The sequence below is a fragment of the Labeo rohita genome, chromosome 11 (genome assembly GCF_022985175.1).
Source record: "Labeo rohita strain BAU-BD-2019 chromosome 11, IGBB_LRoh.1.0, whole genome shotgun sequence".
NCBI classification, from domain to species: Eukaryota; Metazoa; Chordata; class Actinopteri; order Cypriniformes; family Cyprinidae; genus Labeo; species Labeo rohita.
Genome location: NC_066879.1, coordinates 11,626,286 through 11,653,078, shown reverse-complemented (window position 1 = coordinate 11,653,078; position 26,793 = coordinate 11,626,286). Strand labels below are relative to the sequence as shown.

Genomic DNA, 26,793 nt, shown 5'->3' with positions numbered 1-26,793 from the left:
GAGTTTCCCCCAAAGCGTTAGCAAGTGACACCATACAAGCAAACTGTATCAAAAGAGAACATTTATGTTTCACATGTCTGAAGTATAAATTAGTCTTAATCAACTCACCTTTTCATATAAACCACTTTTGCAATTTTGGCCCTTCTTTCAAGTGATTGGTCATGTATGCTTGTATCAGTAGCTCATCAGTTCTTTGGTCTGAGTCTGAACTGTTTCCTCAGCTCAGTGACTGTTGGAGTAACTAGAGCACTGACTGAGTTGGTAAAAACTGTCATCATATGATCATAAACATTGGTAATTTGGTTCATTTTGAGTCAGAGTGATTGTCAGGCACATCAGAAAATGAGTTTTGAGTAACTTGCCAATCTGTGCTGCTCGAGCCACAAACTGTTTCAGATGGTTTAGTATGATTTGATGAACTGGTTCATCCAGTGCACCAAAAAGAACCAATACAAAATTGTTTGTTTGTTTACATAACTCCATTTCTCTGAGGCTCTAGATTACAGGTAATAATGTTGCAAATAATGTTCAGTTTCTTGCACAGGCAGATCGTTTCGCTTCATAAGACCTCAATATATCATCAGGAGCCACAGGTATTACATTTGTGTTGCTTTTTTGACTCTCAAAGGATTTGCATTTTATGAATCACCAAGGACCATGGTTTCAGCTAAAAATCTTCTTTACTGTTGTACTGAAGAATGTCATCTAAACCTTGGATGGCCTGAGGGTGAGTAAATTAACAGCAGGCTTTCATTTTTGGGTGAACTATTGGATTTAGTGGTTCGCTTTAGAACTGGAGATATTATAAATATTTGATATTATAAAGTTTCCAATGCTAGCATGTCTCAACTCAGTATAGGATGACTGATATCGGCCGTGACTACTGTACTATTTGGACTAAATAGTAAATAGAATAGTGATATCAACAGTTTACTGGTTAATTTTTTAGGTGTTTAGTTTGATATCAGTTTTATGAAAACAAATAGCTTCTGTTGACAGACTGCATGAAATATAAGGTCAAATGCTTTGAACTGAGCTTAAGAAATCTTTTCATGTCTTTTCATTAAAAAACAGGCTTTCTTAGTAACAGATATGTTTTAAATAAGAATGCAAATATTTGGCAAAAACTTTTTAGTTTTAAGCCACATTATAGTGACATGTGTAATGGAAATATCTTATGCAGTGCTTTGTAACATGCTGCCGTATAACCATTTCACAATTTTTTAGGGCTGATTTTATCTCTTTCTACATGGCCTTTTTCCTTGTTCTCTTACAACTATTTTGTGATGGGATGTACCGTACTGTATGTTTCACTAAAGTTGTGTATCCTGCAGCTTTGACTCTGTGTGTACGACAAGTGGATTTTTTAGCCTCAGCAGCCCAAAGGTGTGTTACACTGGGAATATTTTGCAGGCCATTTTCAAAAGATGTTCTCTTTTGAAAAATGATTAAGTCCTGAATGTCACAGTGAGTTTCCACAGTATAATGAACTCTTACTTAAAAAAAGAAAATGTAATTCTTCATGATGATTTACTGAAGTGTTTAATACATTATCCGGAACTAGACTCTTCATTAACAAACTTAAGTGTTGATGTGAGTGTCTGTACAAGAGGTGGGGTTCGTGAGATTAGATGGGTGGAGCACATAAGAGCTATATAAGATGCCCACTACGATTTTGAGATCTTTGGAGAAAGAGAGAGACAAAAAAAGCTCTAGCTGGTCAAGAGCCAGAGTATATCATTTAATCTTGCGCTATAAGAGTGTGTGCGTGTGAGGATGGGCGTCCCGCTGTCTGCCGCTGTGACTCTAGGGCTGATGTTCTTCCTGTCTGTGGGTCTGAACGAGCAGGTGGCCGAGGGCTGCGTCTGTACTGCAAGACACCCTCAACAGATGTTCTGCAACTCTGACATAGGTATGTCAAACACATGCATTGCTAATTAAACATGAACAGTTTTCCAAAGCTATAGGTGCAGTACAATATATAAATCTGTAGGTTATATGCTAATTTTAAATCAGATGGTACAAGTTCATTTACAGTCAAAATGTAATGTAATCTAATTTTTTAAAAGATAAAATTAACACATTTTTGTCACATCTGACTATTTTACTAATTAGTGATTCGAGCTAAGATAACTGGAAAGGTGACCAACACTCAGCCTGATTTAACTGCATATGGTGTCAGAATTATCAAGGTGAGAAAATGTACTTGCCACATCATTTTCAAATTTAAAAATTGCCAATAAAATCTTTCTTAACAAGAAATGCTTTATTGTTTTTTTTGTTTTTGTTTTCTTTCTTTCATTCCAGACCTTTAAGTATGTCAACAAAAAGCCATTTCAGGTCATCTACTCACATAAAACTTCATGTCACATTGATCTGGAAAACAAGGAGTATCTGCTGTCAGGTAAAATCATTAATTATCTAAAGTCAGATTTTGAGACCCTGAATCCTGATGCTGGTTGTGAACATCTATTAAGGTTGGAATACACTACACAAATTATGCCCAGATTTTAGCTCAGAAAGTTACAGACAGAGCCTTTCTGCAGATTTTGGGCAGTCTGAGTTGAAAGATTTCACAGAAATAGTGTAATAGTGCAAGTTATTCAACCAAATTTTTTTGTTGCTCCATTCTATCAGAGAATATCCTGTTTGATATTTTAAGATGATTTTAAAGCACATATTGTTTTCACTTATCATGCATTCTGTGTTTAGATTTTAGGTCATGAATTGAGAAACCAAAATTCACTTGATATTTTGATATAAAAGAGGTCATTGTACTATAAAAAACATCCTGTAAGGTTCAGAACTTAGAACTTTCTCGCTAGTATAAATACATCTTATATTTAAGCCAGTCTGCCAAAATGACAGATTGTGGAATGTGCCACTCCGTGATTCTTTCTCAGATCAATGCTTCTACATCATGTCTGTTTTGATATTTTAAGATGTGTTTTAAAGCAAATAGGTCTTTTCACTTCCTTCATGCATTCTGATGAACTTTATTTTTAATGAAGTTCCAGACTGCGTGAGTAAGAACATGGTCCTTTGTTCACTTCATTTTATAGCAGATTTGTTTACAAACAAAGCACAATTCAAGGTGGGATTTTCAGAAAGATTGAAACTAAAAGATGATGCTGTGCTACTATATTGGATCTGACAGTAACCTCGCAACACACAAGTGTGATACCAATCATACCAGTGGGCTCAGTCTACATTCCACCACACCTATTCAAACATAGTGTTTCGATGAGAATGGTTAAAAAACAGGACCTATTACTTTTTCTAAATTATGATGTTTTTTGATGTAAAAATCTTGAGAACATTATAAGGAGAATTCAGAGAACAGTATAAAATAATAATTAAAAAAAGGCAGTTCATGACCCTTTTAAAAGTCATGTAGAGTATTCCAGTCAGATCAATTAAGCCACATGTTCCTTTTTAATACCTCAGAAAACATATTTAAAACTTGATAACACACTTAATTAGTAAACAGTAAATGTCCTCAGTGATGTTACTCCAAAGTCAAAGCAAAGATTAATATAATCCAGGTCCTCAAACCTAAAAACACTAAAGAATCTCAACAAAGCATGATGGTTCAATAAGTGAAGAAATCACTAGGTACTCTACAGCAGGTGAAAAAAAATTGTATATACAGTAAAATGAGCTGTAATGTAAAATAAATAGAGATACATAAGAAAAAGATTATATATATATATATATATATATATTTTTTTTTTTCCAACCTAAGGACATGGCCAGGATGGAAGGATCTCTATTACTTTATGCGACCTTGTGAAGCTTTGGGACAGTGTCTCCCCAGCTGAAAAAGTGTACCTCAGCATGTATCAGACAAACTGTGACTGTGAGGTAATACTCTAAATCATATTCTTACAATAATAATTCACCATAGTCTGAATTATACAGAGTTCAGAGCCACTGAAACCCAGTGGCTTTCATTTTTTTGCCCAACAAAATTTTCTGCCATGTTGGATGCTGTCACACACATACTTTGCATTGTTGCAAATCCTGGCTTCAGATCATGTTTAGACTACGCTTGTCAAAATGTTTTAAAAGATTTCCATGTTTAATGCATAAATGAATTAAAAAAGAACATCCCAGATGCCATACAGGAAGTTCAAAACACTTCTTATGATTAAACCCTATTTGCATCCGTTATATTAGCCACAAACTGTCATTATTGATTTACTGTAATTTTTGAAGTAGTAAAACCGTTGTTGTCATGTTAGGACAGATAAAAGTTCAGTCATCTCTTAAAATGTGCTCTCTACAGATTTCGCCCTGTACTGGAGCATCCTGTTTGATCAAAATGCGTCAAAAAAAGTGTCTGATGAGAGTCCAGAATCCATTCGTTATTGATGATAAAAGGGCTCTTCAGTCTATTTGCCTGCAAAGCAACGACGGCTTCTGCAGTTGGCAACAAATCATTGTTGATAAGTAACTACAACAGCTCCTAAAAATGACACCCTGAAGACCAAGTGCATCCGCCATTCGTCAGTGTGGAAGTTTGCCCTTTTGTTTTTCAAAATGCTTAGAATGCTTAAAAGAACATGTTTAAATGAATTCAAACATTTTACTGAAGCTTTGCAATGCAAATACATACAAAACACTGTGTTCATGGGGCTATGCAATTAACCATTAAACTGTTTTGTAAGTAAAAGTGTCTGTGTATATTTAATGGGAAATGTAAGCATTAAGCATGTTTGTGTATATTTGGATGTTTAGTGGCATGCTTTATATCAAATGCATTCATCTGGTATTGTTTTTCACTTTTCTCTTCTGTTGAGCATTGAAATAAAAAGGAAACAGTTTAATAAAAAAAAAAAAAAAATAAAAAAAAAAAAAAAAAAAAACATTTAAGGTTCCTTTCAACAGAACCACAACCACATCAGACAACAGGAAATTATGTTACATCAAGATGTCTACTTCAGATTGTGTAAAATAAAAAAAAAAAAAAAACCCACAGAAACAACATATTAGCTTGTCTGTCAAATGCAGAAAGTTGATAATGATCTTGTCTCGTTGTGTCGCTTTGTGCCGCGTAAACATAACACCATGTTTGTATTTGTGGTCGTCAACAAACAACAAGCCTTACTCTACACTGCTTAAAACTTGCATTTGAGTAGCCAGTAGCAAATTCTTTAAATATGAAAACGCTACTTACAAGCTGTGAGACTGTCCTTGCAAAGTTGAATTGCCCCACTTTATAGTGTGCACAACTGGCATTGTAGGCTACTTTCCTAGGTTCAGGAAACAGTCCTCCATAAAATGCGCTGCACACACTCGAATATTTGCGTTGTACTTTTCTGGAACAGTGTTGTAAATATAACTTAAGCACTGATTTCTAGTTGTGTACTCATTTGGAACACAAAGAAAGTATTTTCACAACGAAATAAACAGCGTCATTTAACTATTCAAAATATGTACTGGTCAATCTCAGGTAACTTTATTTAAGTTTTGACACAGTTTTTAAGTGGAAGATGAATGCATTTTTCTCAGTCCTGTTACCAAAACTTTTATGTCTTTTTAAAAAAGCGTGTTTAAAAATATGTTAACAAATGCAGTTAGATGAAATTTAGAGTTCTTTTTTGACCCACCTACTTCAAGTAGCATTTAAGTACAATGATTACTTCATTACTACATAATTGTATTTGAATTAAGGTTAAAGTAAACTGCTGAATGAACTAACAAGAATTTATTATAAACCAAAATACACATAAATGTAATTTCTATTGTAATCATTGCATGCATTCAAATACATTTGAAATTGCACATTGGTAATACTGTCATGAATCTGGTCGGTGACCTGCGGTCAGCTCACCACCAGATGTCACTCTGGTCCTGTCATTATACACTGACTGTTGCTGTACATCCCAGACTACATCTCCCATCATCCACCACACTGATTGCGCCATGCACCTGTGGCCAATCAGCAGCCCTATTTAAGCCCCGGACTTTCACTCCATAAGCACCGAGTATTGTGGAGTGTAAATGTGGAGAACTGTGTCAGTTGTGTTTAGCGGTCTCCTAGTGCTAGCACTGTTTCCTAGTTTCCTAAGTTTCCTAAGTTTCCTAGTTTCTGTATTTCCTAGTTTCCTAGTTCCCGTGTTCCTGAGTTCCCTTAGTTTTGTATTCTCGCCTGGCTATCTCGTTTCGTCTGTCTCGCCTCCTGCCTTTCTGGACTCTAGCTCGTTATAAAATATCTTCTGTTAAATGTCATGGATTATGTTCGCCGCTGATCGACCAACGCCTGCCTCATGGACTACTTTTGAGCCTCACCCCAACATACCTGTTTGTTGCTGTTATTCTGACCCTGCCTGTCTGACCATGCCTTTGTCTCATCCTATTAATAAAAGCTTGCATATGGAACCTCTCGCCTCTTTATATTTTAAATGGTATTTGTAATGTGGAGAGACATTACAAATACCATTTAAAATATATTCACTTTAAATGTGATATCTAATAATGGTTAAAATTCTAATCAAGTATTTCAGTATGTTCAACACATCAAAATATGTGTACTTCATTAAAGCACAAAAAACAATATATATATGTAATTTAAAGTAAAACTCCACCTGTTATCAAGCAATCACAGACACTTTAAATATTGTACTTACCCACATTCAGTTGTCTGGTCTCTGGTTGCATACTGACGTGTATTATTCTTACCCATTTCATCTTAAGTTCATTGTGCTATTGTTGAATATTTACATTAAATTACTCTACTGAATGTGCTGTCATCTGAAGATGTTACCCTGATCACCAGACATTGTCAGGGTCTCACACCATTCCTGTAGCCACCTACAACTCACAATGAATCTCAATCAACGCTACATTCACATTTCTCAATACATGATCGCCTGTTATGAGAAATTACCAGCCTTGCAATCCCTGCCAGCAACCTCAGCACAATATCCTTTAGCACCAGCAGTTGAATCTATGCAAGTAGATTCATTTCACATATTTCAACTGAATGGCATCATTGTATACAAAATCTGCCTTTACTGCTGATCAGAGAGCCACCTTATATGTGGCTGTACTGTACAACCACCTTGTCCATCAATGAGTGTCATCTAGTCTCATCCTATATTTACTACTCCTCTCCATGCCACAGACACAGTGAAATTCATTCACTTACCTGTTACAGCCAACTCAATATCACAAACATCCCCTGTAAGGAAGCTCTAAATTTCCATTCCATCCTGGGTAGGCCACTTAAACATGAAACATTATCACAAATGCACTAGTACTGTGACACTCCATCTAGGATGTCTACATATGGAAGTAATTTCTCAGCTGGTGCTGCAAGGCTCAACCACTGACATCATTCTGGGATGCCCATGGCTCCAAGTCCATTCACCACACTTATCATGGACCATTCGTGAGTTATTGTCCAGGGAGAATAAATGTTTTTGCGATTGTCTCCAGCTGCCAATGAAGTCTTTGTGCTCGTCAGATAGAGCAACTCCAAGCCACAGCCATTGAAAGTCCCAACACAGAAGAATGACATTCCAGTGGAATATCAGGTGTTTCAGCATGTGTTTAGAAAACAACAAGCATCTAAGCTGCCACTGCACCTTTGCCCAAAGGGATAGGTTATCCATTGTTTATCCTAGCACCAGGGAGCAGGGATAAGCATTGATTCTCTGTCCCCTGCCATTCGCAGTGTCTTCTTTGTGGCCAAGGAGGATGGAGGCCTGCGACCCTGTAACACTTTCACTGTCCATGGTTAAGCAGGTCTGGGATTTTATTTTTACCTTTATTTGCTCAATGTTGGACAAACATTGCTAACAATGCATTTCCGGGTTACATTATCAATGCTGATGGTGTTAAAATGGACCAGGGGAAAATACAAGCAGTCAGCAATTGTCACTCTCCCTCAACCATCCAGGAACTACAAATATTTTAAGGGTTTTCCTGCCTTTACAGAAGATTAATTTATAAATCAAGTGTAGCGTTAATTCTGGCAGGTCACGTCTAGCTTGTATCAGATGACTCTCAGCCAATTCATGACTACCTGTTGGAATACGATATCTGTCGAGCATCCCTATATAAGGTCCACTCAGTATTATTTATCAGCTTCATGGCTTTACTCAGGAGCTAATTAGACAGCAAATTTGTTAAGGCTAACTGTGTCATCCCTGTAAGAAGTGTGCAATCAGGAATATTATAAGAGGGATTCATTCCCCACATGAAACATTCACTATTCAACATTTCTAGAACTTGAATTTATTTGCTCCATTGATCGATATAAGCTAATAGATTTAAAAGAGACCTTCCTTCCCCATATCAAGAAGAGAATCAAGAATCCATATCACAGCTGGCTAAATTTTTACCTTTGATTCCTTTAATAAAGTTAAGCCTAGTTTTCTTCTTTTATTCTCATTACTTAAAAGCTATCAGGGTATTGGCAAATATTGCTCGTTGCTTAAGGCTCTTTAAGTAACATGCTTGTTGCTTTAGTCTTATGGCTATTATTGCAACATTCTAGTACCTGGTTACCACAAAGAGCATGGATGCAAAGTCAAAAACCCAACTTGCTAACTGAGTTTCATTGCAACCATCCAGATTGATCTGTATCCAGAAGCACCCACATCATCATTTTAATATACATACCCTAAAGTCAGATTTAAAAATTTCATGATATTAGGTGAGAAATGTTCTTGAACGAATCACTTATATAAATGATTCAGTGACTCAATCTTTAAGACTTGCTGCCACCTACTGGCTGTTTTAGTTTTCTATTTAAAAGTAGGCCTATTATTTAAATTTTTCCTTGACATTTCATATTTCTAGATTCAGAATTATATATTTAGAACATTAATTTCATAACATTTATGCAATTATAATTGCAGTGTAAATGCATTATTACCACCTCTAAATATCACTTCATGCAGCTACTGAGTTACTGTGCAGTACTAAGATGAATTTTGTTTACACTGATTTAATTTGATTGGTAACTATAGCCAGAGAAAAATCTCATCTGTTTTCATTTACATATGTATTTTGCAGATTTGAATTATGAATTAACACAATACTGCATAGTACATGTATTGTGATAGTACTTGGTATTGTGATATTTCAGCTGCTACAGTATTGTAAGACATTTTTATGGTATTGTGACAACCCTAATTACAAGTACACATTATTTTTCACTATTTTTTACAAGGGTATATGTGGCTGTAGCAGTGTTTTTTTATTTATTTATTTATTTTTTAGTTATTATTATTATTATTATTTTTAAGCAGGATTAAGCACATGTGCTGCCATCATAGTTATTGCTCAGTCTTTAATAGGGGAGCGCGGGGCACAACCTAACATATTTTGAATCTCTCAGTTTGTGTAAATCCATGTGGGGTTCAGAGTATAATTTTTTATCCACATTATTTTCACACTTGTCTAGTACAAATATGTAGCATTGTTTCATATTTTTTTGTTATTTATCTTTGTTATTTTAATTTTTGTTATTTACCTCAAAAGAAAGGAAGTGAAAAGTGACAACAGGCCCCGTAGGTGGTGTACACTGTAACATGTGAGGGGCACGTTGTAACATGACCATATGACAGCTTAAAATGTTGAAATGTTGTCTGATTGCAACCATGCATGGGACGGCCCTGATTGCAAAACACAGCTATACAGTATAGTTAAAAAACAATGTGCGCAAATAGATGAAACACATCCAGACATTCAAAACAACACTCCTCTCCCTCCAAACACAGCTCTCATAGAACATGAGACACATAAACGAGCCAAAATGCTTTACATTTCTTGAAATAATAATTTCTCAACATTAAACTGTCAATCTTTATTCACCTGTTTCTTGTGGTCTCTTTTTAAAATCCATAAAAGAATATAATGAAAATTATATTGCTAATGTCATAGAAAAGCATAGTTTAATAATAGCGTGGCAGATTGTAATGCAGTGTTACAACTTTCTGCATTAGCGCGACTGGAATATAAAAGTGGTTAGTGTCTTCTGATCTAAACTGATAAATAACAGACTGGAGATTAAAATAATAGCAGATTTGTCTCATTTTGAATGAATACTAAAAACTGAGATGAAAAACTTACTTCAGCCAGAAATTTACTTTTACTATGGTAAAATAAATATTCAGCGATATCTTCAAAAGGCTTTTGAATTTTGGCACACTTTTTTCTCTGTATAGTGTTGCTATGGCAACTAGTAAACGCTGTAAATTTGGTTACGCTAGCGTGTGTGGAAATATTTCAACCTCGCGTGTTACACCTAACCCTGCGTTAGGTTGTGCCCCGCTCACCCCTACATTGTGTGAAACTAGACTCTTCATCAGGGGTGTTAAACAGGGCCACAGCCCTGCAGAGTTTAGCTCCAACCCTAATTAAACACACCTGTTCCAGCTAATCAGGTCATTAAGGCTTATTTGAAAACGACATGTTTTGTCTGTTGGAGTAGGGTTGGAACGAAACTCTGCAGGGCTGTGGCCCTCCAGGAACTGAGTTTGACAGCCCTGCTCTTCATGAACACACTTGAGTGTTGATGTGCGTGTCTGTACAAGAGGTGGGGTTTGTGAGGTTAGATGGGTGGGAGACATAAGATGCCCACTACGATTCAGAGATCTTTGAAGAGAGAGAGAGACTTGGCCAAGAACGTGAATTTGTTGTTTAATCATGCGCTGTAAGAATGTGAGTGTGAGGATGCGTGTCCCGCTGTCTGCTGCTGTGACTCTAGGGCTGCTGCTCTTCCTGTCTGTGGGACTGAACTATCAGGTGGCCGAAGGCTGCATATGTGCTCAAATCTGGTATGTTAAACACATTCATAGCTAATTAAACATGAACAGCTAAAGGGCCATATACAAATCTTTAGGTTGCTTTGAAATCAGATGAGATTATTTATTACATTTATTATTATTGAAATTATTTATTATTATACATTATGAGATGTTTCTTGCATTTCTGTTCATTTACAATAGTTCAATTACTTGAATTACTGAACCACATATAAGGTTTATGGAGAGTACTGTGATCGAATCACTACAAAAATAGCCATAAGCTTTATTTGAAGTTAGTATCTAAATTATAGTGAAAGACATTATTCAAATAAATCTTAATGACTTTAACCTACATAAAACTATATGACTTTCTTGATATTTTGAGCAAATTTTAATGGGCTTCAATATTGTTTGGTTTCCTTTCCAATTCTTTAAAGTGTCTTCTTTTGTGTTTAATCTTGGCAAGCTTAAAATGCAAAATATGAACACGTTTATGCTTCAGACAAAATGTAAAGTAATCTAGGAACATTTTAAAAAATAAATAAATAAAATTAACACATTTTGTTGTCACATCTTACTATTTTACCAATTATTGATTAGAGCTAAGATCACTGGAGTGGTGAAAAGCACTGAGAGTGAAAGTACATATGGTATCGAAATTATCAAGGTGAGAAAATGTACTTGCCACATCATTTTCAAATTCAAAATTTGCCAATAAAATCTTACTTAACAAGAAATATTTTCTTGTTTGTTTTTTTCCCCCCAGATTTTTAAACAAGTCAACCAAAAGGCAGTTCAGTTCATCCACTCATATCACAATTCATGTCACATCAATCTGGAAAATGAGGAGTATCTGCTGGGAGATATATCACACATTTGATATTTTGATTTGATTTTAAAGCACTTTTTTTCACATATCATGCATCTCCTAGCAACAAGGTTTCTTTGTGAGTTTGTTGTGTTTGGAAATAGTAGAGTCTGTTAGTTTGTAAACCTCAGTTGTGTATTATAACAGTTTTTCTCTGTAACATTTACGAGGTCAGCATAGTGAACATGTTCAGAAGTCGTAGAGTATTCCAGTTAGATCAATTAAGCCGCATGTTTCTTTTAATACCTCAAAAACACATTTAGAACTTGATAACACTGCATTAGCAAACACTAAATGTCCTCAAAGAAAAGATTAATATGACCCAGGACCTTAAACCTAAAAACACTAAAGAATCTCAATAGGACATGAGGGTTCAATAAGTGATGATATCTCTAGGTACAAAAAAGTTGTATATATTGTAAAATGAGCTTTAGATGTAAAATAATAGAGATACATAAGAAAAATGTTATGTTTGTTTTTCCCATCTAAGGATATGTCAAGGATGGAGTGATTAATGTCAATTTATGTAGCCTTGTGCGGCGTTGGGACAGTCTGTCCTCAGTTCCTGTATCAGAATGGCTGTAATAATCTAAATAATTTTCTTACAATACTAATTCACTATAGTCTGAATTATACAGAGTTCAGCGATTTTAAAATCCAAATTATCTGTCCTTTTGGATGTTGTCAAACACATACTCTGTCTGCATTGTTACAAATCCTGGGTTCAGATCTTGTGCGCTTGTCAAAACTTTTATAAAGATTTCATTGTTTAAAGCATAAAATAATTTAAAAAGGACAGTCCAGGATCTAGCCCTGTACTGGAGCATCCTGTTTGATCAAAATGCCCTGAAGACCAAGTGCATCAACCATTCGTCAGTGTGAGAGTTTGCCCTTTTGTTTTTCAGAATGCTTAGAACACTTAGAACATTAGTTAAATTAATTCAAACATTTTACTAAAGCTTTGCAATGCAGTCAGCATACAAAACACTGTTATCATGGAGATATGCAATTAACCATTAAACTGTTTTGAAAGTAAAAGCATCTATGTGTATTTAATGGGAAATGTAAGCATGTTTATACTGTATAAATTTGGATGTTCTTCTTGGGAATGCTTTATATCAAATGCAGTCATCTGGTATTGTTTTTCGCTTTTATCTTCTAATGAACATTGGGTTAAAAAAGGAAGTAAAAAAAAAAAAAAAAAAAAAAAAAAACTTTCAACAGAACCATAGTCATATCAGACAACAGGAAATTATGTTACATCAAGATGTCTACTTCACTAGAAACCATAGAAACAATATTTTGCCTTGTCTGTACAATGCAGAAAGCAGATAATGATTTTGAAATTGCGTTATAGAGGCGTTATATTGAAATGCAGTGTGTGTATACAGGTAGAGTGTTTCCTCTGAATGACAACAAATAAATATAAACAGCATTTTTGCATTTAAACTTTTAACCAAAATATTGCTTGTTTTTCACTTAATTTTTGTGGCCTGTATACAGGGGCATCATAAGTGGGGGGGAAAAGGGTGACTTTGTGCATAGGGCTCTGGCATGTGAGGGGCCCTGGTTGTTCTACCCTCGACTACCCTAAAATGTTGTTGTTGTTGTTATTATTAATATTATTATAATAAGTAGCTGTTATTACCCACACTTGTCTGTATGTACAAAGCAACACTTTATTTTAAGGTGTCCGTAATACAGAGTAATTACCTAATTAAGTACTTAGTAGTAACCATTGTACTTACATGAAACAAAATGTACTTACCATGTAACTAAGTTATGGAACAGCCTGTAATTACAGTTTGTAATTATGTAGATGTAATAGGCAGCTACAGTTCCACATATGTAACAGGCCGAGTCTGTTAGACAGCTACTTGTACACTTAAGTGCAATCTTGATACACTTTATTTTAAGTATCTTATGTCTGTGTACTTACATTTTTAATTACGTTGTATAAAGTGTGCAACACATATGCAACAGTCTTTTGGGTACATATGTAGCTGTCTGTTACATATGTGTAACAGTGGCTGCCTAATACATAATTACAAACTGTAACGACAGGCTGTTCCATAACGTAATTACATGGCCAGTACATTTTTTTTCATGTAAGCACAATGGCAAATACTAAGTATTTAATTAGGTAATTACTCTGTATTATAACACCTTCAAATAAAAGAACTGGGACTGTGCCTTCAACTTTCATCCGGGTGCAACATTCTCGGTGCACCTTTACCCAAAGGGAGAGTTTATTCATTATTTATCCTAGAAGGCCATGGAGGAATACATAGAAGTGGCTCTGTGCCAAGGATACTTCCACACTTCTACATCCCCTGCCATTTCCAGTTTCTTCTTTGTGGCCAAGAAGCTCTGGAGAAGCTTTAAAGAACCTTTATTTTTACAAAACTGGACCTGCATGGCCCATACAACTTCATCCTAAATCGGGGGAGATGAATGGAAGACCGCCTTCATCCCACCCAACATTATGAATATTGCGTTATGTAATGTGAGCAGCCTATACTTCAAGCTTGAGAAAACGTGAGTTCCATAAGCCATCTATTCAATTTCTGGGTTACATTATTAATTCTGATGGTGTTAAGATGGAGCAGGGCAAGGTACAAGCAGTCAGCAATTGGCTCTCTCCCTCAACCATCTAGAAACTACAAAGATTTTCAGGGTTGGCCAGCGTTTACAGAAGATTCATTTATAAATCATGGATAGCGTTAGTTCTGGCAGGTCATGTCAAGCTTGCATCCATGACTATCTATAGGAAAAAGACATCTATTACAGCATCCCTATATAAGGCCTATTCAGTATTATTTAGCAGCTTCATAGCTTTACTCAGTAGCTAATTAGACAGCAAATTTAGGGGGCAAAATGTGTCATCTCTGTAAGAAGTGTGCAATCAGGAATATTATAAGAGGGATTCATTCCCCACATGAATTTCTCACCAGATTCAAGTTTGTGAACTTGAAGGTGAATTTGCTCCATTGATCGATATAAGCTAATAGATTTTAAAGAAGGGAATCGAGCATCCATATCACAGCTGGCTAAATGTTTACCCTCCATTCATTTCTGAATTTCTTAACAAAGCTAAGCTTAGGTTTCCTCTTTTATTCTTATTACTTAAAAGCTATCAGGGTATTGGCAAATATTACTCGTTGCTTAAGGCTTGTTGAGTAACATGCTTGTTGCTTTAGGCTTACTGGTACATTCTAGTTCCTGGTTACCACATTGAGATGCTTGTTCTTTTAACTGTTGTTGATTTAAATCAACAACTAGCTATCTAGTATATCAGTAACATGCTTGTTACTTAAAGTATGTACATTTTGCTACTAGAGGTTATTCATATGATAACAGTGTCATCTGGATGGATTCAACATGCTTACTGCTTTAGGCTTTCCTTGTTGCTTAAGTTTCAGGTATTGATAACATGTTGCCTAAGCTCTTTCAGGTAACTGTGGCCTTCACACAATTTATTTGCATAGGGTTCTTTGCCCAGAACACAACCATACTGTCAATCCAAACTGTGTGCTAATTGTCAGTCATCTTTGATGAATTTCCGTTAGTTTAGCCTCTCTATTAACTTTCATGGTCTGTAACAAGACCAAGCCTCTGTCTTGGACACCAGCAACCGCCACAGCAACAACCATTCCAACAACTCAAAGAAGCCTTGAGAAAAGTTTTGCAGGGCAAAGCATCAAGACTCCATCCATGTGCCTTCCTTCTATGAAACTGTTCCCGGTGGAGCAGAACTACCACATTGATAACTGGGAATTGCTAACTGTCAGATTAACTCATTGGCTGGTGGTACCTAAACACCATTTTGAAGTTTTCACAATACCTTACCTGGGCTGGGTACACACAAAATTCCCTCAAACAACCCACCACGGGACTCACTTCCTCTCAGTGCATGTTCAGCTATTTCCCTGATCAGGAGAAACAATTAAATGCAGTCACATACCATTTATACTTACCATCTCAGTACTGTATAGCCCCTTCCCTTCATGTCTCCTTCTACAGACCTCACCATCCTTTTCTGGTTCCATTATTAATCGCTTCATAAATGATTCGGTGACTCAATCTTTAAGACTTCCTGCCACCTACTGGCTATTTTAGTTTCCCAAAAGTAGGCCTATTATTTCATTCCCCCCCCTATTTCATATTTCTAGATTCAGAATTTTATATTTAGAATATTAATCTCATAACATTAAACTCATAGCAATTGTAAATGCATTTTTACCACCTTTAAATATCACTTCATGCAGCTTCTGAGCTGTGCAGTACTAAGACAGATTTAGTTTACACTGATTTCATTTGATTGGTAACAATAGTCAGTTATTCCTTCTCGTTAATAATGTATCCCATCCCTAATTAAACACACCTGATCCAGCTAATCAGGTCATTCAGGCTTATTTGGAAACTACCTGATTTGTCTGGTTGGAACAAAACTCTGTAGGGCTGTGGCCCTCCAGGAACTGAGTTTGACAGCCCTGCTCTTCATGAACACACTTGAGTGATGATGTGCGTGTCTGTACAAGAGGTGGGATTTGTGAGATTAGATGGGTGGGAGACATAAGAGCTATATAAGATGCCACTACAATTTAGATATCTTTAGAGAGAGAGAGAGAGAGAGAGAGAGAGACAAAGAAAGTCTAGTTGGCCAAGAACGTGAATTTATTGTTTGCGCTGTAAGAGTGTGAGTGAGAGGATGCGTGTCCCGCTGTCTGCTGCTGTGACTCTAGGGCTGCTGTTCTTCCTGTCTGTGGGACTGAACGAGCAGGTGGCCGAGGGCTGCAGATGTATTCAAAGAAGTCCACAACAGAAATACTGCAATTCTGACACAGGTATGTTAAACACTTTTATAGCTAATTAAACAGGAATTATACTGTTGGTGCCACATACAAATCTTTAGGATATATGCTGCTTTAAAATTAGATGTTACAAAATGTTTCTTGCATTTACATTAGTTCAATTACTTGAATTACTGAACCACACATAAGGTTTATGGAGAGTACTGTAATCAAATCATTAAAAAATTAGCCATAAGCTTTATTTGAAGTTAGTAGGTTTTCTTAATTATAGTAAAAGAAATTATTCAAATAAATCTTAATGACTTTAACCAACATACACTTATATGACTTTCTTGAACAAAATAAATGTATTTTGAGAATTTTTTTAACAGGCTCCAACGTTGTTTGGTTCCCTTTCCAATTCTTTCAAGTGTCTTCTTTTGTGATGAATCTTGGCAAACTTGAAATGCAAAATATGAACATATGTTTTTGCTTCTGACAAAATGTAATGTAATCTAGGAACATAAAAAAAAAATAAAATAAATAAAATTAACTTTTTTTTTTTTTTTTTTTTTTTTGTCACACTATTTTACCAATTAGTGATTCGAGCTAACATCACTGGACAGGTGAAAAGCACTAATAGTGGAACTACATATGGTATCAAACTCATTAAGGTGAGAAAATGTACTTGTCACATAATTTTCTAATTCAAAATTTGCCAGTATTTGCCACTGTGCCAATCTTTCTTAACAAAAAATGTTTCCTTTTTTTTTTCTTTTTTTTTTTTTTTCTCCAGACGTTTAAGCAAACCGACAACAAGCCAGTTCAGTTCATCCACTCACCTCAAACTTCATGTGGCATCACTCTGAAAAACGGGGAGTATCTGCTGGGAGGTAAAATCATTAATTATCTGAAGTCAGATTTTGAGTTGAAACTGAACACCCTGATTCCTGATGCTGGTTGTGAACATCTATTAAGGCTGGTATACACTACCCCTATTTGCAGTCTGGATGAGTTGACAGTAGTTGCTGAAAGTCAGAGCCAGTCTGCTGATTTTGGGCAGTTTAAGTTGACAGATTTCACAGTCAATTCCATGGTGTCTTCAGTTATTCAACTTCAATTCTTTAGCTTCAGATTGATTCCATCCTCCACATTTCTAGGTACTATAGGTACAAAAGAGTTGTATATATTGTAAAATGAGCTTTAGATGTAAAATTAATAGAGATACATAAGAAAAATGCTATATTTGTTTTTTTTTCCACCTAAGGATCTGTCATGGATGGAGTGATGGGAGTTAATTTATGTAGCCTTGTGAAGGGTTGGAACAGTATCTCCTCAGTTCCTGTGTCAGAATGGCTGTGACTTTGAGGTAATAATCTAAATCATTTTCTTTTAATTTTAAATCATTTTTCACTGCATTGTCGCAAATCCTGGGTTCAGATCATGTATGCTTGTCAAAACTTTTTTTAAAGTTTTCCATGTTTAAAGCATAAATTAATTTGAAAGGGACATTCCTGATGCCATACAGGAAGTTCTCAACACTTCTTATGATTAAACTTTCTAGGTAGAGATGGAAGTTTCATTTGCATACTTGGGTTTGTAATTTCTACTTGCAGTCCTTGTACCAGCCACAAACTGTCATTATTGATTTACTGTAGTTTTCAAAGTGCTAAAACGGTTGTTGTCATGCTATAAGCAAAGATAAGAGTTCAGTCATCTCTCAAACTGTGATCTCTACAGATCTCAGCCTGTACTGGAGCGTCCTGTTTGATCAAAATGCCCTGAAGACCAAGTGCACCAGCCATCCGTCAATGTGGAAGCTTGCCCTTTTGTTTTTCAGAATGCTTAGAACTCTTAGAACATTTTAAAGTAAAATTTAAACATTTTACTTAAGCTTTGCAATGCAGTCAACAAATACATACAAAACATTATTTTCATGGGAATATGCAATTAACCATTAAACTGTTTTGAATGTAAATGTGTCTATGTGTATTTAATGGGAAATGTAAGCATATATAAATTTGATGTTCCCAGTGGCAATGGCTTATATCAGAAAGGAAATTTTAATAAATTATAATGACAAAAGAAACAGTCAAGGTTCCTTTCAAAAGAACCACAGCTAAATCAGACAACAGGAAATGATGTTACGTACATTCAGATGTCTGCTTCACTAGAAACAACTTGTCATTCAGTGGACAAATAAATGGATTCTTTTGGAGAAAAAATATGACAAACTAAAATGAGCATTTCTTGCATTTAAAATGTCAACTTATTTCAAATTATGCTTGTATTTCACTGAATTTTTGTGGCCTGTATACAGGGATCGTAAGCGGGGGAAAACCAGCAGTTACTGAATCAGTGAGTGAAATGTGTTCCCCCCAACCCCCACCCTCCCAATATTATTACTTAAAAAAAGAGTGATAAATGGCATGGATCATTAGATGATGAGAAAGGACTCCCCACACACCATATTTGCATAGGGCCCAAGAATCAGCATATCCAAAGAACATTGAATTGCTTTATGTCTACAGGAAAACTGCAAACTGTACTTTGCATATAGATAATGATGATAGTGGTCCAAATACATAATAAATAAATAATGACCAAAACATCCAAACAGAATAAAGCAGTGGTCTCCAACATATGCCCGTGGGCTTTTGGTCACTTCATGTCTGTAGTTGCATCCTAAATGACACACTATAAACTATGTACTTACGCACTATGTACTCAACTATGTAGTCCATGAATTTTCTCAATAAATTAGAATGTCGTGGAAAAGTTCATTTATTTCAGTAATTCAACTCAAATTGTGAAACTCGTGTATTAAATAAATTCAACGCACACAGATAGAAGTAGTTTAAGTCTTTGGTACTTTTAATTTTGATGATTTTGGCTCACATTTAACAAAAACCCACCAATTCACTATCTTAACAAACTAGGACATGGTGGCATGCCAATCAGCTAATCATCTCAAAACACCTGCAAAGGTTTCCTGAGCCTTCAAAATGATCTCTCAGTTTGGTTCACTAGGCTACACAATCATGGGGAAGACTGCTGATCTGACAGTTGTCCAGAAGACAATCATTGACACCCTTCACAAGGAGGGTAAGCCACAAACATTCATTGCCAAAGAAGCTGGCTGTTCACAGAGTGCTGTATCCAAGCATGTTAACAGGAAGTTGAGTGGAAGGAAAAAGTTTGGAAGAAAAAGATGCACAACCAACTGAGAGAACCAGCCTTGAGAGGCTTGTCAAGCAAAATCAATTCAAGAATTTGGGTGAACTTCACACCCCTGCTCTTCATGAATACACATAACGTTTATGGAGAGTACCGTGATCAAACCACTACAAAAATAAGACGTAAGCCATAAACTTTATTTGAAGTTAGTAAGTTTACTTAATTATAGTGCAAGACATTATTTGATCTTTATGATATAATGTTTATAATAATCTTAATGACTTAAACCTATATAAACCTATATGACTTTATTTAATACATAAATTATTGAGAATTTTTTAATGGCCTACAATATTGTTTAGTTCCATTTTCAATTCTTTCAAATATCTTCTATTGTTTTTAATCTTGGCAAACTTGAAATGCAAAATATATACATATGTTTTTGCTTCAGAGAAAATGTAATGTAACCCAGGAACATTTAAAAAAAAAATAAAAGATAATAATAATTAACACATTTTTGTCACATCTGTCTATTTTACCAATTAGTGATTCGAGCTAAGATCACTGAACAGGTGAACAGCACTCAGCTTGGATTAAATGCATACAGTATCAAACTTATCAAGATGAGAAAATCTACTTGCCACATCATTTTCAAATTCAAAATTTGCCAATAAAATAGTTCTTAACAACAAATATTTTCTTGTATTTTTTTTTCCCTTTCCAGACGTTTAAGCATGTCGACAACAAGCCAATTCAGTTCATCAGCTCAAATGCATGTTCATGTAGCATTAATCTGCATTAAGCCAAACCTGAAAAAAATGGCACCATCTGGTAAAAAATGTTTAAAAAAAATAATTTTGAAGTTTGCCAACAGAATGAAAGTCTATTAACAAAAATAGCATAATTTTACAGTTGAATAGCACTGTGATTTTAAAATAGCAGTTTTAATGGATTTCAGCGGGGACATTTTTGTCCAAAAGGTGCTGAGAGGATTTTTTTTTTTTTTTTTTTTTTTTTTTTTTTTTTTAACTAGTGCAAAATAGATTTATTAAAGGAAATGGAGGTGAAATCTGTAGCAAAATGTATGCAGGTGGTAATAACACAGGCACAATTATCACAAAAAAAAAAAAAAAAAACAAGACTGAAAAGGACAAAAATGTCCAAAAGGTTGCACAAGGGTTAAAACATGTTTAATACATTAATTTAAACATTTCACTGAAGCTTTGCAATGCAGTTAACAAATGCATACAAAACATGGTTATCTTGGGGACATGCAATTAACCATTAAACTGTTTTGTATGTAAAAGCATCTGTGTGCATTTAATGGGAATTTTATGTAAGTATGTTTATATAAATTTGGATGTTCTTAGTGGCAAAACTCATATTGTTTTTTACTTTTATCTTCTGATGAGTACAAAAAAAAAACATTTAAGGCTCCTTTCAACAGAACCACAGCCACATCAGACAACAGAAAATTGAGATGTCTGCTTGACTATAGAAACCACAGAAACAACATATTAGCTTGTCTGTACAATGCTGATAATGATTTTTAAATTGCATTATAGAGGTGATATATTGAAATGCAGTGTGTATACAGGCAGGTTGTGTCCACTGAATGAATTTATTATTAAAATTCTTATCTTACTCTAAACACTGAAATAACATGCAAAGTGTGCTGACATAAGACAATTTTAAGAGATAAAATATATAAAAAACAATATTATACAATATATTTATTTAACAATCTATTTATTTGTAATATTGAAATATGTTCTTTTCGATATAATTTCTTTAAAAGAGTGATAAATGTCATAGCACATGAGATGATAAGAAAGGGGCCCCCACACACCATCTTTGCACAGGGCCTAAAAAGCTTGACTTTAGTTATAGAGAACATTGGATTGCTTTATGTCCACAGGAAAACTACAAACTGTACTTTGCATATAAATAATAATAAACAAAATATCCAAATAAACCAATGGTCTCCATCATATGCCCGTGGGCATTTTGGTCGCCCACGTGTCTGTAGTTGCATCGCAAATGACGTACTATACACTATGTACTTGCGCACTATATACTCAACCATGTAGTGTGTAAATATCATATATATGTACTATATACCAAAGGTTTCAACCAAAGGGACCTAAAAATACCAAACATCACGAGCATCACTTTAAAGTACTTATCAAACAAAAAAATACACTTATAAATAGACTTCAGTGCAAACTTCATGTAATGTTTTTAAATGTTTCATTTATGCATGTTAATTGCAATGTATTCTATATTAAATTACATCAAATACAGTTAGATGAACTTTGGAGTTCTTTTTGACCCACCTACTTCAAGTAGCATTCAAATACATCTTTATGTATGTTATAGTTACTTAATTACTACACAGTTGTCTTAGAAGGCTAAGGTTAAAGTGAACTACTGAATGCACTGTCAAGCATATATGATGATATATATATATATATATATATATATTTCAACCAGCTGGTTCATAATGTTATTTTATCGCTCCATTTATTATTTGAAATTTGCTGTCAACCAATCACGAATTCTGGTAGTACGGCCTATGCAAATGTGAGCTCACGCATCCAATGCAGGGCTTGACTTTAACACTTATCCGCTTGTCCAGGACAAGTGGATTTTGTGAAGGGGCAAGTGACAGAGTATTGTACTTGCCCGACCGGACAAGTAATCTGATTAAAACATCAATAACAAACAATAACTAGGGCAGCACTGAAACTTTGGTGAGAATGATTCTAATTTTAATACTTTCAGTGTAAATGGTCACTGATAATGGACAGTATCACGGCTGTGTCAGTTAAGGCTTGTGCAGTCTATTTGACTCGTGGAAAAATCTGAACTAATAGGCGCAACAGCACACACAAAGAAACAAACATGAACAAACATACTGTGGTACAAAAAAAAAAGAGATAAATATTGTATATTCCTTATGATACTGTATATCACACGACTAAGCACCAGCATGATTGCAAATGTGACACTGATTTTATACAACAGTAGTTCAATAAACAAGCAGTTAATATTAACTGACTTACATTTTAGACACATTATCGACAATTTCTTCTTTGTGGCTAAGAAGGATGGGGGTCTGTGGCCCTATATTGATTATTGTGCCTTTAACCAGTATACCATCAATTACCACTGCCCACGATTCCAGCAGCTCTGGAGAAGCTTTGAAGAACCTTTAATGTCACCAAGCTGGACCTGCATGTCCTGTACAACCTCATCCTAAGTCAGAGGGGAGGTGAATGGAAGACCGTCTTCATCACACCAACAAGAAACTATGAATATCAGGTTATGATATGTGAACAGCCTATACCTTAAGCTTGAGAAGTGAGTTCCATAAGCCATCTATTCAATTTCTGGGTTAAATTATCAAAGCTGATGGTGTTAAGATGGAACGGGGAAGGCACAAGCAGTCAGCATTTGGCCCTTTCCCTCAACCATCCATGAACTACGAAGACTTTCAGGGTTCGCCATATTTTACAGAAGATTCTGACATGTCATGTCAAGCTTGCATTGGCTTGCATTATTCAGCTTGCATTATTCAGCAGTGTTATGGCTTTGGTCAGGAGCTAATTAGATGGCAAATTTGGGCAAACCCTGTCATCTCTACAGGAAGCGTGAAATATTATGAGAGGGATTTATGCCTCAGCTCACATCCATCTCCAAAGGGCAGTTTGGAGGCATAAGAGCCAGGCTGACCTCAGAAAAGCCAAAACCAAGGACATCCACCTTCGGCTGACATCTTTAGGTACTCCAGGTTCAAAAAGTTGTACATGTTGTAAAATTATGTAAAATAAATAGATATACATAAGAAAAATGGGTAACACTCTACAATAAAGTGTCATTTGTTAACATTACTTAATGTATTAACTAACATGAACAAACAATGAACAATACATTTATTACACCATTTATTAATTTTTGTTAATGTTAGTTAAAATACAGTTGTTCATTGTTTATTTACGTTAATTCACATTGCACAAACTAATGTTCACAAACAGAACTTGTGATTTTAATAATGCATTATTAAATGCTGAAATAAACGTTAACTAAGATTAATAAATGCTGTCAAAGAATTGTTCATTCTTAGTTAATGTCAACTAATGAAACTTATTGTAAAGTGTTAATAAAAATGTTATGTTTTATTTTTCCACCTAAGGAATGATCTTTGTTACTTTATGTGACATTGTGAAGCGTTGGGACAGTATCTCCTCAGTTCCTGTATCAGAATGGCTGTGACTGTGAGGTAATAATCCTAATAATAATAATTAATAATTCTTACATTAATCATTCACCATAGTCCGAATTATACAGAGTTCAGCGATGTTTAAATACAAGTTTTTTTGCCGTTTTGGGTGTTGTCAAACACATACTGTGCATTGTCGCAAATCCTGGGTTCAGATCATGTTCAGACTATACTTTGAAAGCTTTTTAAAGATTTTCAAGTTTAAAGCATAAATTATTTTGAAAAGGACATTCCAGACGCCATACAGGAAGTTCTCAAAACTTCTTATGATTAAACTTTCTAGGTAGAGAAGGAAGTTTCATTTACATTCTTTGGTTTGCAATTTCTACTTGCAGCACTTGTACTAGCCACAAACTGTCATTATTGAATTACTGTATTTATTTATTTTTTAAGCAGTAAACAGTTGTTGTCATGTTACAAGCATAGGTAAGAGTTAAGTCATTTCTTAAACTGTGATCTCTACAGATCTCGCCCTGTACTGGAGCGTCCTGTTTGATCAAAATGCCCTGAAGTTCAAGTGCATCAGCCATTCGTCAGTGCAGAAGTTTGCCCTTTTGTTTTTCAGAATGCTTTAGACATGCTTTAAAATGAATTTAAGCATTTACTGAAGCTTTGTAATGCAGTCAACAAATACATACAAAAGACTGCTATCATGGAGTTACACAAATAACAATTAAACTGTTTCATATGTGTAACGGGGACTCAACGTGACAGCTCACTCAAAAAAGTCAACTAGTCACTTACTTGATTCAAATATGTCTGATTAACAAGAATAAAACAAGTTTACTTATGTTAAGTGATTCATTCTTGTTATTTGAAACTAAATTAAGAAATAATCAAATGAATTAGATAAGAACTTGTTGATTCAATGAGACTGAGGCACTTCAGATCAACGACTCTCTCTGGTGAGTCACTGCACATGCTCAGAACTGGGGCGGAAACACACGGGTACATTTCAGCCACACTACAGAGTGTTCAAGTAGCATTGACACAGTGTTGGAGTTAAGGAGATCATTATGTCATGATTGACCAATAATGATGAACACCTGCTGTTTACAAGCAGAATCACAGAAGGAAAGAGAAACACAAGAATCAGACACAGCCGAAGATAAAATGAACTTAAATAAATGAAGACATTAAATCTCTGATTAAACAACTCCACAAACAACATTACAGTTTGACTTGATTTCTGTCATATATTCACAAATATTATTTGAGAATTTTATTTATTTTATTTATTTATTTATTTTAAAATTTCAATTGACCTCACCATCATGGCGATCAGGGTTTACTTTAGTTGGACCTCTTGACTTTTTTTTTTTTTTTTCTAATTTCTTTTTGGCTGTTGTAATTATGCGTATGAAGCACATCTATTACAGCAAAATGAAAAGCCAAAAAGAAGTCTGATTAGGTGTTTTTGGTTAATTTTTATTGGTTGTGAAATCATTAACATCCAGTTGTCTGATGCACTGATCTCATGCAGTGGTTAGTCTATTTTCATAATGTTTACAACAGGCATATGAACTATTATGGATGTTTATCTTATACACTAAACCTTGAAATCTATGGCATCAGTTTGACACACACAGACATCAAGAATCAGCATATGAATCTCAACAATGGTGACATTCAACAGCTGCATGCTGGGAGTCATGGGTGAGTTTTATAATCTGCTGGTACCCAGCATGCAGCTGTTGAATGTCACCATTGTTGAGATTCAAATGCTGACTCTTGATGTCTGTGTGTGTCAAAGTGATGTCGTAGTTTTAAGGTTTAGTGTATAAGATAAACCTCCATAATAGTTCATATGCCTGTTGCAAACATTAAACTAATAGATTAACTACTGCATGAGATCAGTGCATCAGGCCACTGGATAATAATGATTACACAACCAATAACAAAAAAAAAAAAATAACCAAAAAAAAACCTAATCAGATTTTTATTTTTATTTTTCTTGTTTTTATTTGCTGTTATAGATGTGCTTCATACACATTATTACAGCAGCCCAAAAAAAATGAAAGGTCAAGAGTATAACTAAAGTAAACCCTGATCGCAATGATGGTGAGGTCAAATAACTTTTTTTTTTTTTTAATAAAAAAACCTCTGTTTAGATGTTCTCAAATAATATTTGTGGATATATGACTGAAATCAAGTCAAACTGTAATGTTTTTTGTGGAGTTGTTTAATCAGAGATTTAATGTCTTCATTTATTTAAGTTCATTTAATCTTTGGCTGTGGATGATTCTTGTGTTTCTCTTTCATTCTGTGATTCTGCTTGTAAACAGCAGGTGTTCATCATTATTGGTCAATCATGACATAATGATCTCCTTAACTCCAACACTGTGTCAATGCTACTTGAACACTCTGTAGTGTGGAAACACATGAACACTGAGCAGGGTTTGTTTAACACTGGGAAATATTACATCAACTTTACATGTTTCATTCATGTAAGACTGATGCATTTGAATCACATTAAGTTTAATTGATTTGTTTAGATGCATAATGGGTGCTACGATTAAATCATGTTCATTCAACATATTTTTTTGAGTGTGTAGTGTGGAAACACATGAACACTGAGCAGGGTTTGTTTAACACTGGGAAATATTACATCAACTTTACATGTTTCATTCATGTAAGACTGATGCATTTGAATCACATTAAGTTTAATTGATTTGTTTAGATGCATAATGGGTGCTACGATTAAATCATGTTCATTCAACATATTTTTTTGAGTGTGTAGTGTGGAAACACATGAACACTGAGCAGGGTTTGTTTAACACTGGGAAATATTACATAAACTTTACCTGTTTCATTCACGTAAGACTGATGCATTTGAATCACATTAAGTTTAATTGATTTGTTTAAATTAAAACTATGTAATCTAAATGCATGGAAATTTTGTATGTAATT

At 34.9% G+C, this 26,793-nt stretch overlaps 3 protein-coding genes and 2 long non-coding RNA genes across 5 annotated transcripts in view; 4 read left to right on the top strand and 1 right to left on the bottom strand.

Annotated features, from left to right (window-relative positions):
• syn2b (synapsin IIb) overlaps nt 1–26,793 on the bottom strand; it is a 121,500-nt gene that overhangs the window by 33,470 nt on the left and 61,237 nt on the right. The gene's annotated exons all lie outside the window — the stretch shown is intronic.
• LOC127173280 (metalloproteinase inhibitor 3-like) lies at nt 1,677–2,891 on the top strand. Its single transcript, XM_051123049.1, has 3 exons — nt 1,677–1,912; nt 2,116–2,192; nt 2,308–2,891. The coding sequence occupies exons 1-3, from the start codon at nt 1,777–1,779 to the stop codon at nt 2,512–2,514; spliced, it is 420 nt and encodes a 139-aa protein (XP_050979006.1). The 5' UTR covers nt 1,677–1,776; the 3' UTR covers nt 2,515–2,891.
• Nucleotides 2,995–4,868, top strand: LOC127173283 (uncharacterized). Its single transcript, XR_007828735.1, has 2 exons — nt 2,995–3,864; nt 4,289–4,868. It is a non-coding gene; the product is annotated as an uncharacterized LOC127173283 (long non-coding RNA).
• On the top strand, nt 10,618–12,845 carry LOC127173284 (uncharacterized). Its single transcript, XR_007828736.1, has 3 exons — nt 10,618–10,793; nt 11,364–11,430; nt 11,530–12,845. It is a non-coding gene; the product is annotated as an uncharacterized LOC127173284 (long non-coding RNA).
• On the top strand, nt 16,248–18,402 carry LOC127173281 (metalloproteinase inhibitor 3-like). Its single transcript, XM_051123050.1, has 5 exons — nt 16,248–16,478; nt 17,025–17,098; nt 17,221–17,317; nt 17,692–17,793; nt 18,165–18,402. The coding sequence occupies exons 1-4, from the start codon at nt 16,343–16,345 to the stop codon at nt 17,784–17,786; spliced, it is 402 nt and encodes a 133-aa protein (XP_050979007.1). The 5' UTR covers nt 16,248–16,342; the 3' UTR covers nt 17,787–17,793; nt 18,165–18,402.

What these genes read in the sequence shown, in the direction of transcription:
- LOC127173280 (XM_051123049.1), top strand. Translation starts at nt 1,777, where the DNA reads ATGGGCGTCCCGCTGTCTGCCGCTGTGACTCTAGGGCTGATGTTCTTC. An exon ending in GTTCTGCAACTCTGACATAG is followed by an intron (nt 1,913 to 2,115) that starts GTATGTCAAACA and finishes TTTACTAATTAG; the next exon opens with TGATTCGAGCTAAGATAACT. An exon ending in ATGGTGTCAGAATTATCAAG is followed by an intron (nt 2,193 to 2,307) that starts GTGAGAAAATGT and finishes CTTTCATTCCAG; the next exon opens with ACCTTTAAGTATGTCAACAA.
- LOC127173281 (XM_051123050.1), top strand. Translation starts at nt 16,343, where the DNA reads ATGCGTGTCCCGCTGTCTGCTGCTGTGACTCTAGGGCTGCTGTTCTTC. An exon ending in ATACTGCAATTCTGACACAG is followed by an intron (nt 16,479 to 17,024) that starts GTATGTTAAACA and finishes TTTACCAATTAG; the next exon opens with TGATTCGAGCTAACATCACT. An exon ending in CGGGGAGTATCTGCTGGGAG is followed by an intron (nt 17,318 to 17,691) that starts GTAAAATCATTA and finishes TTTCCACCTAAG; the next exon opens with GATCTGTCATGGATGGAGTG.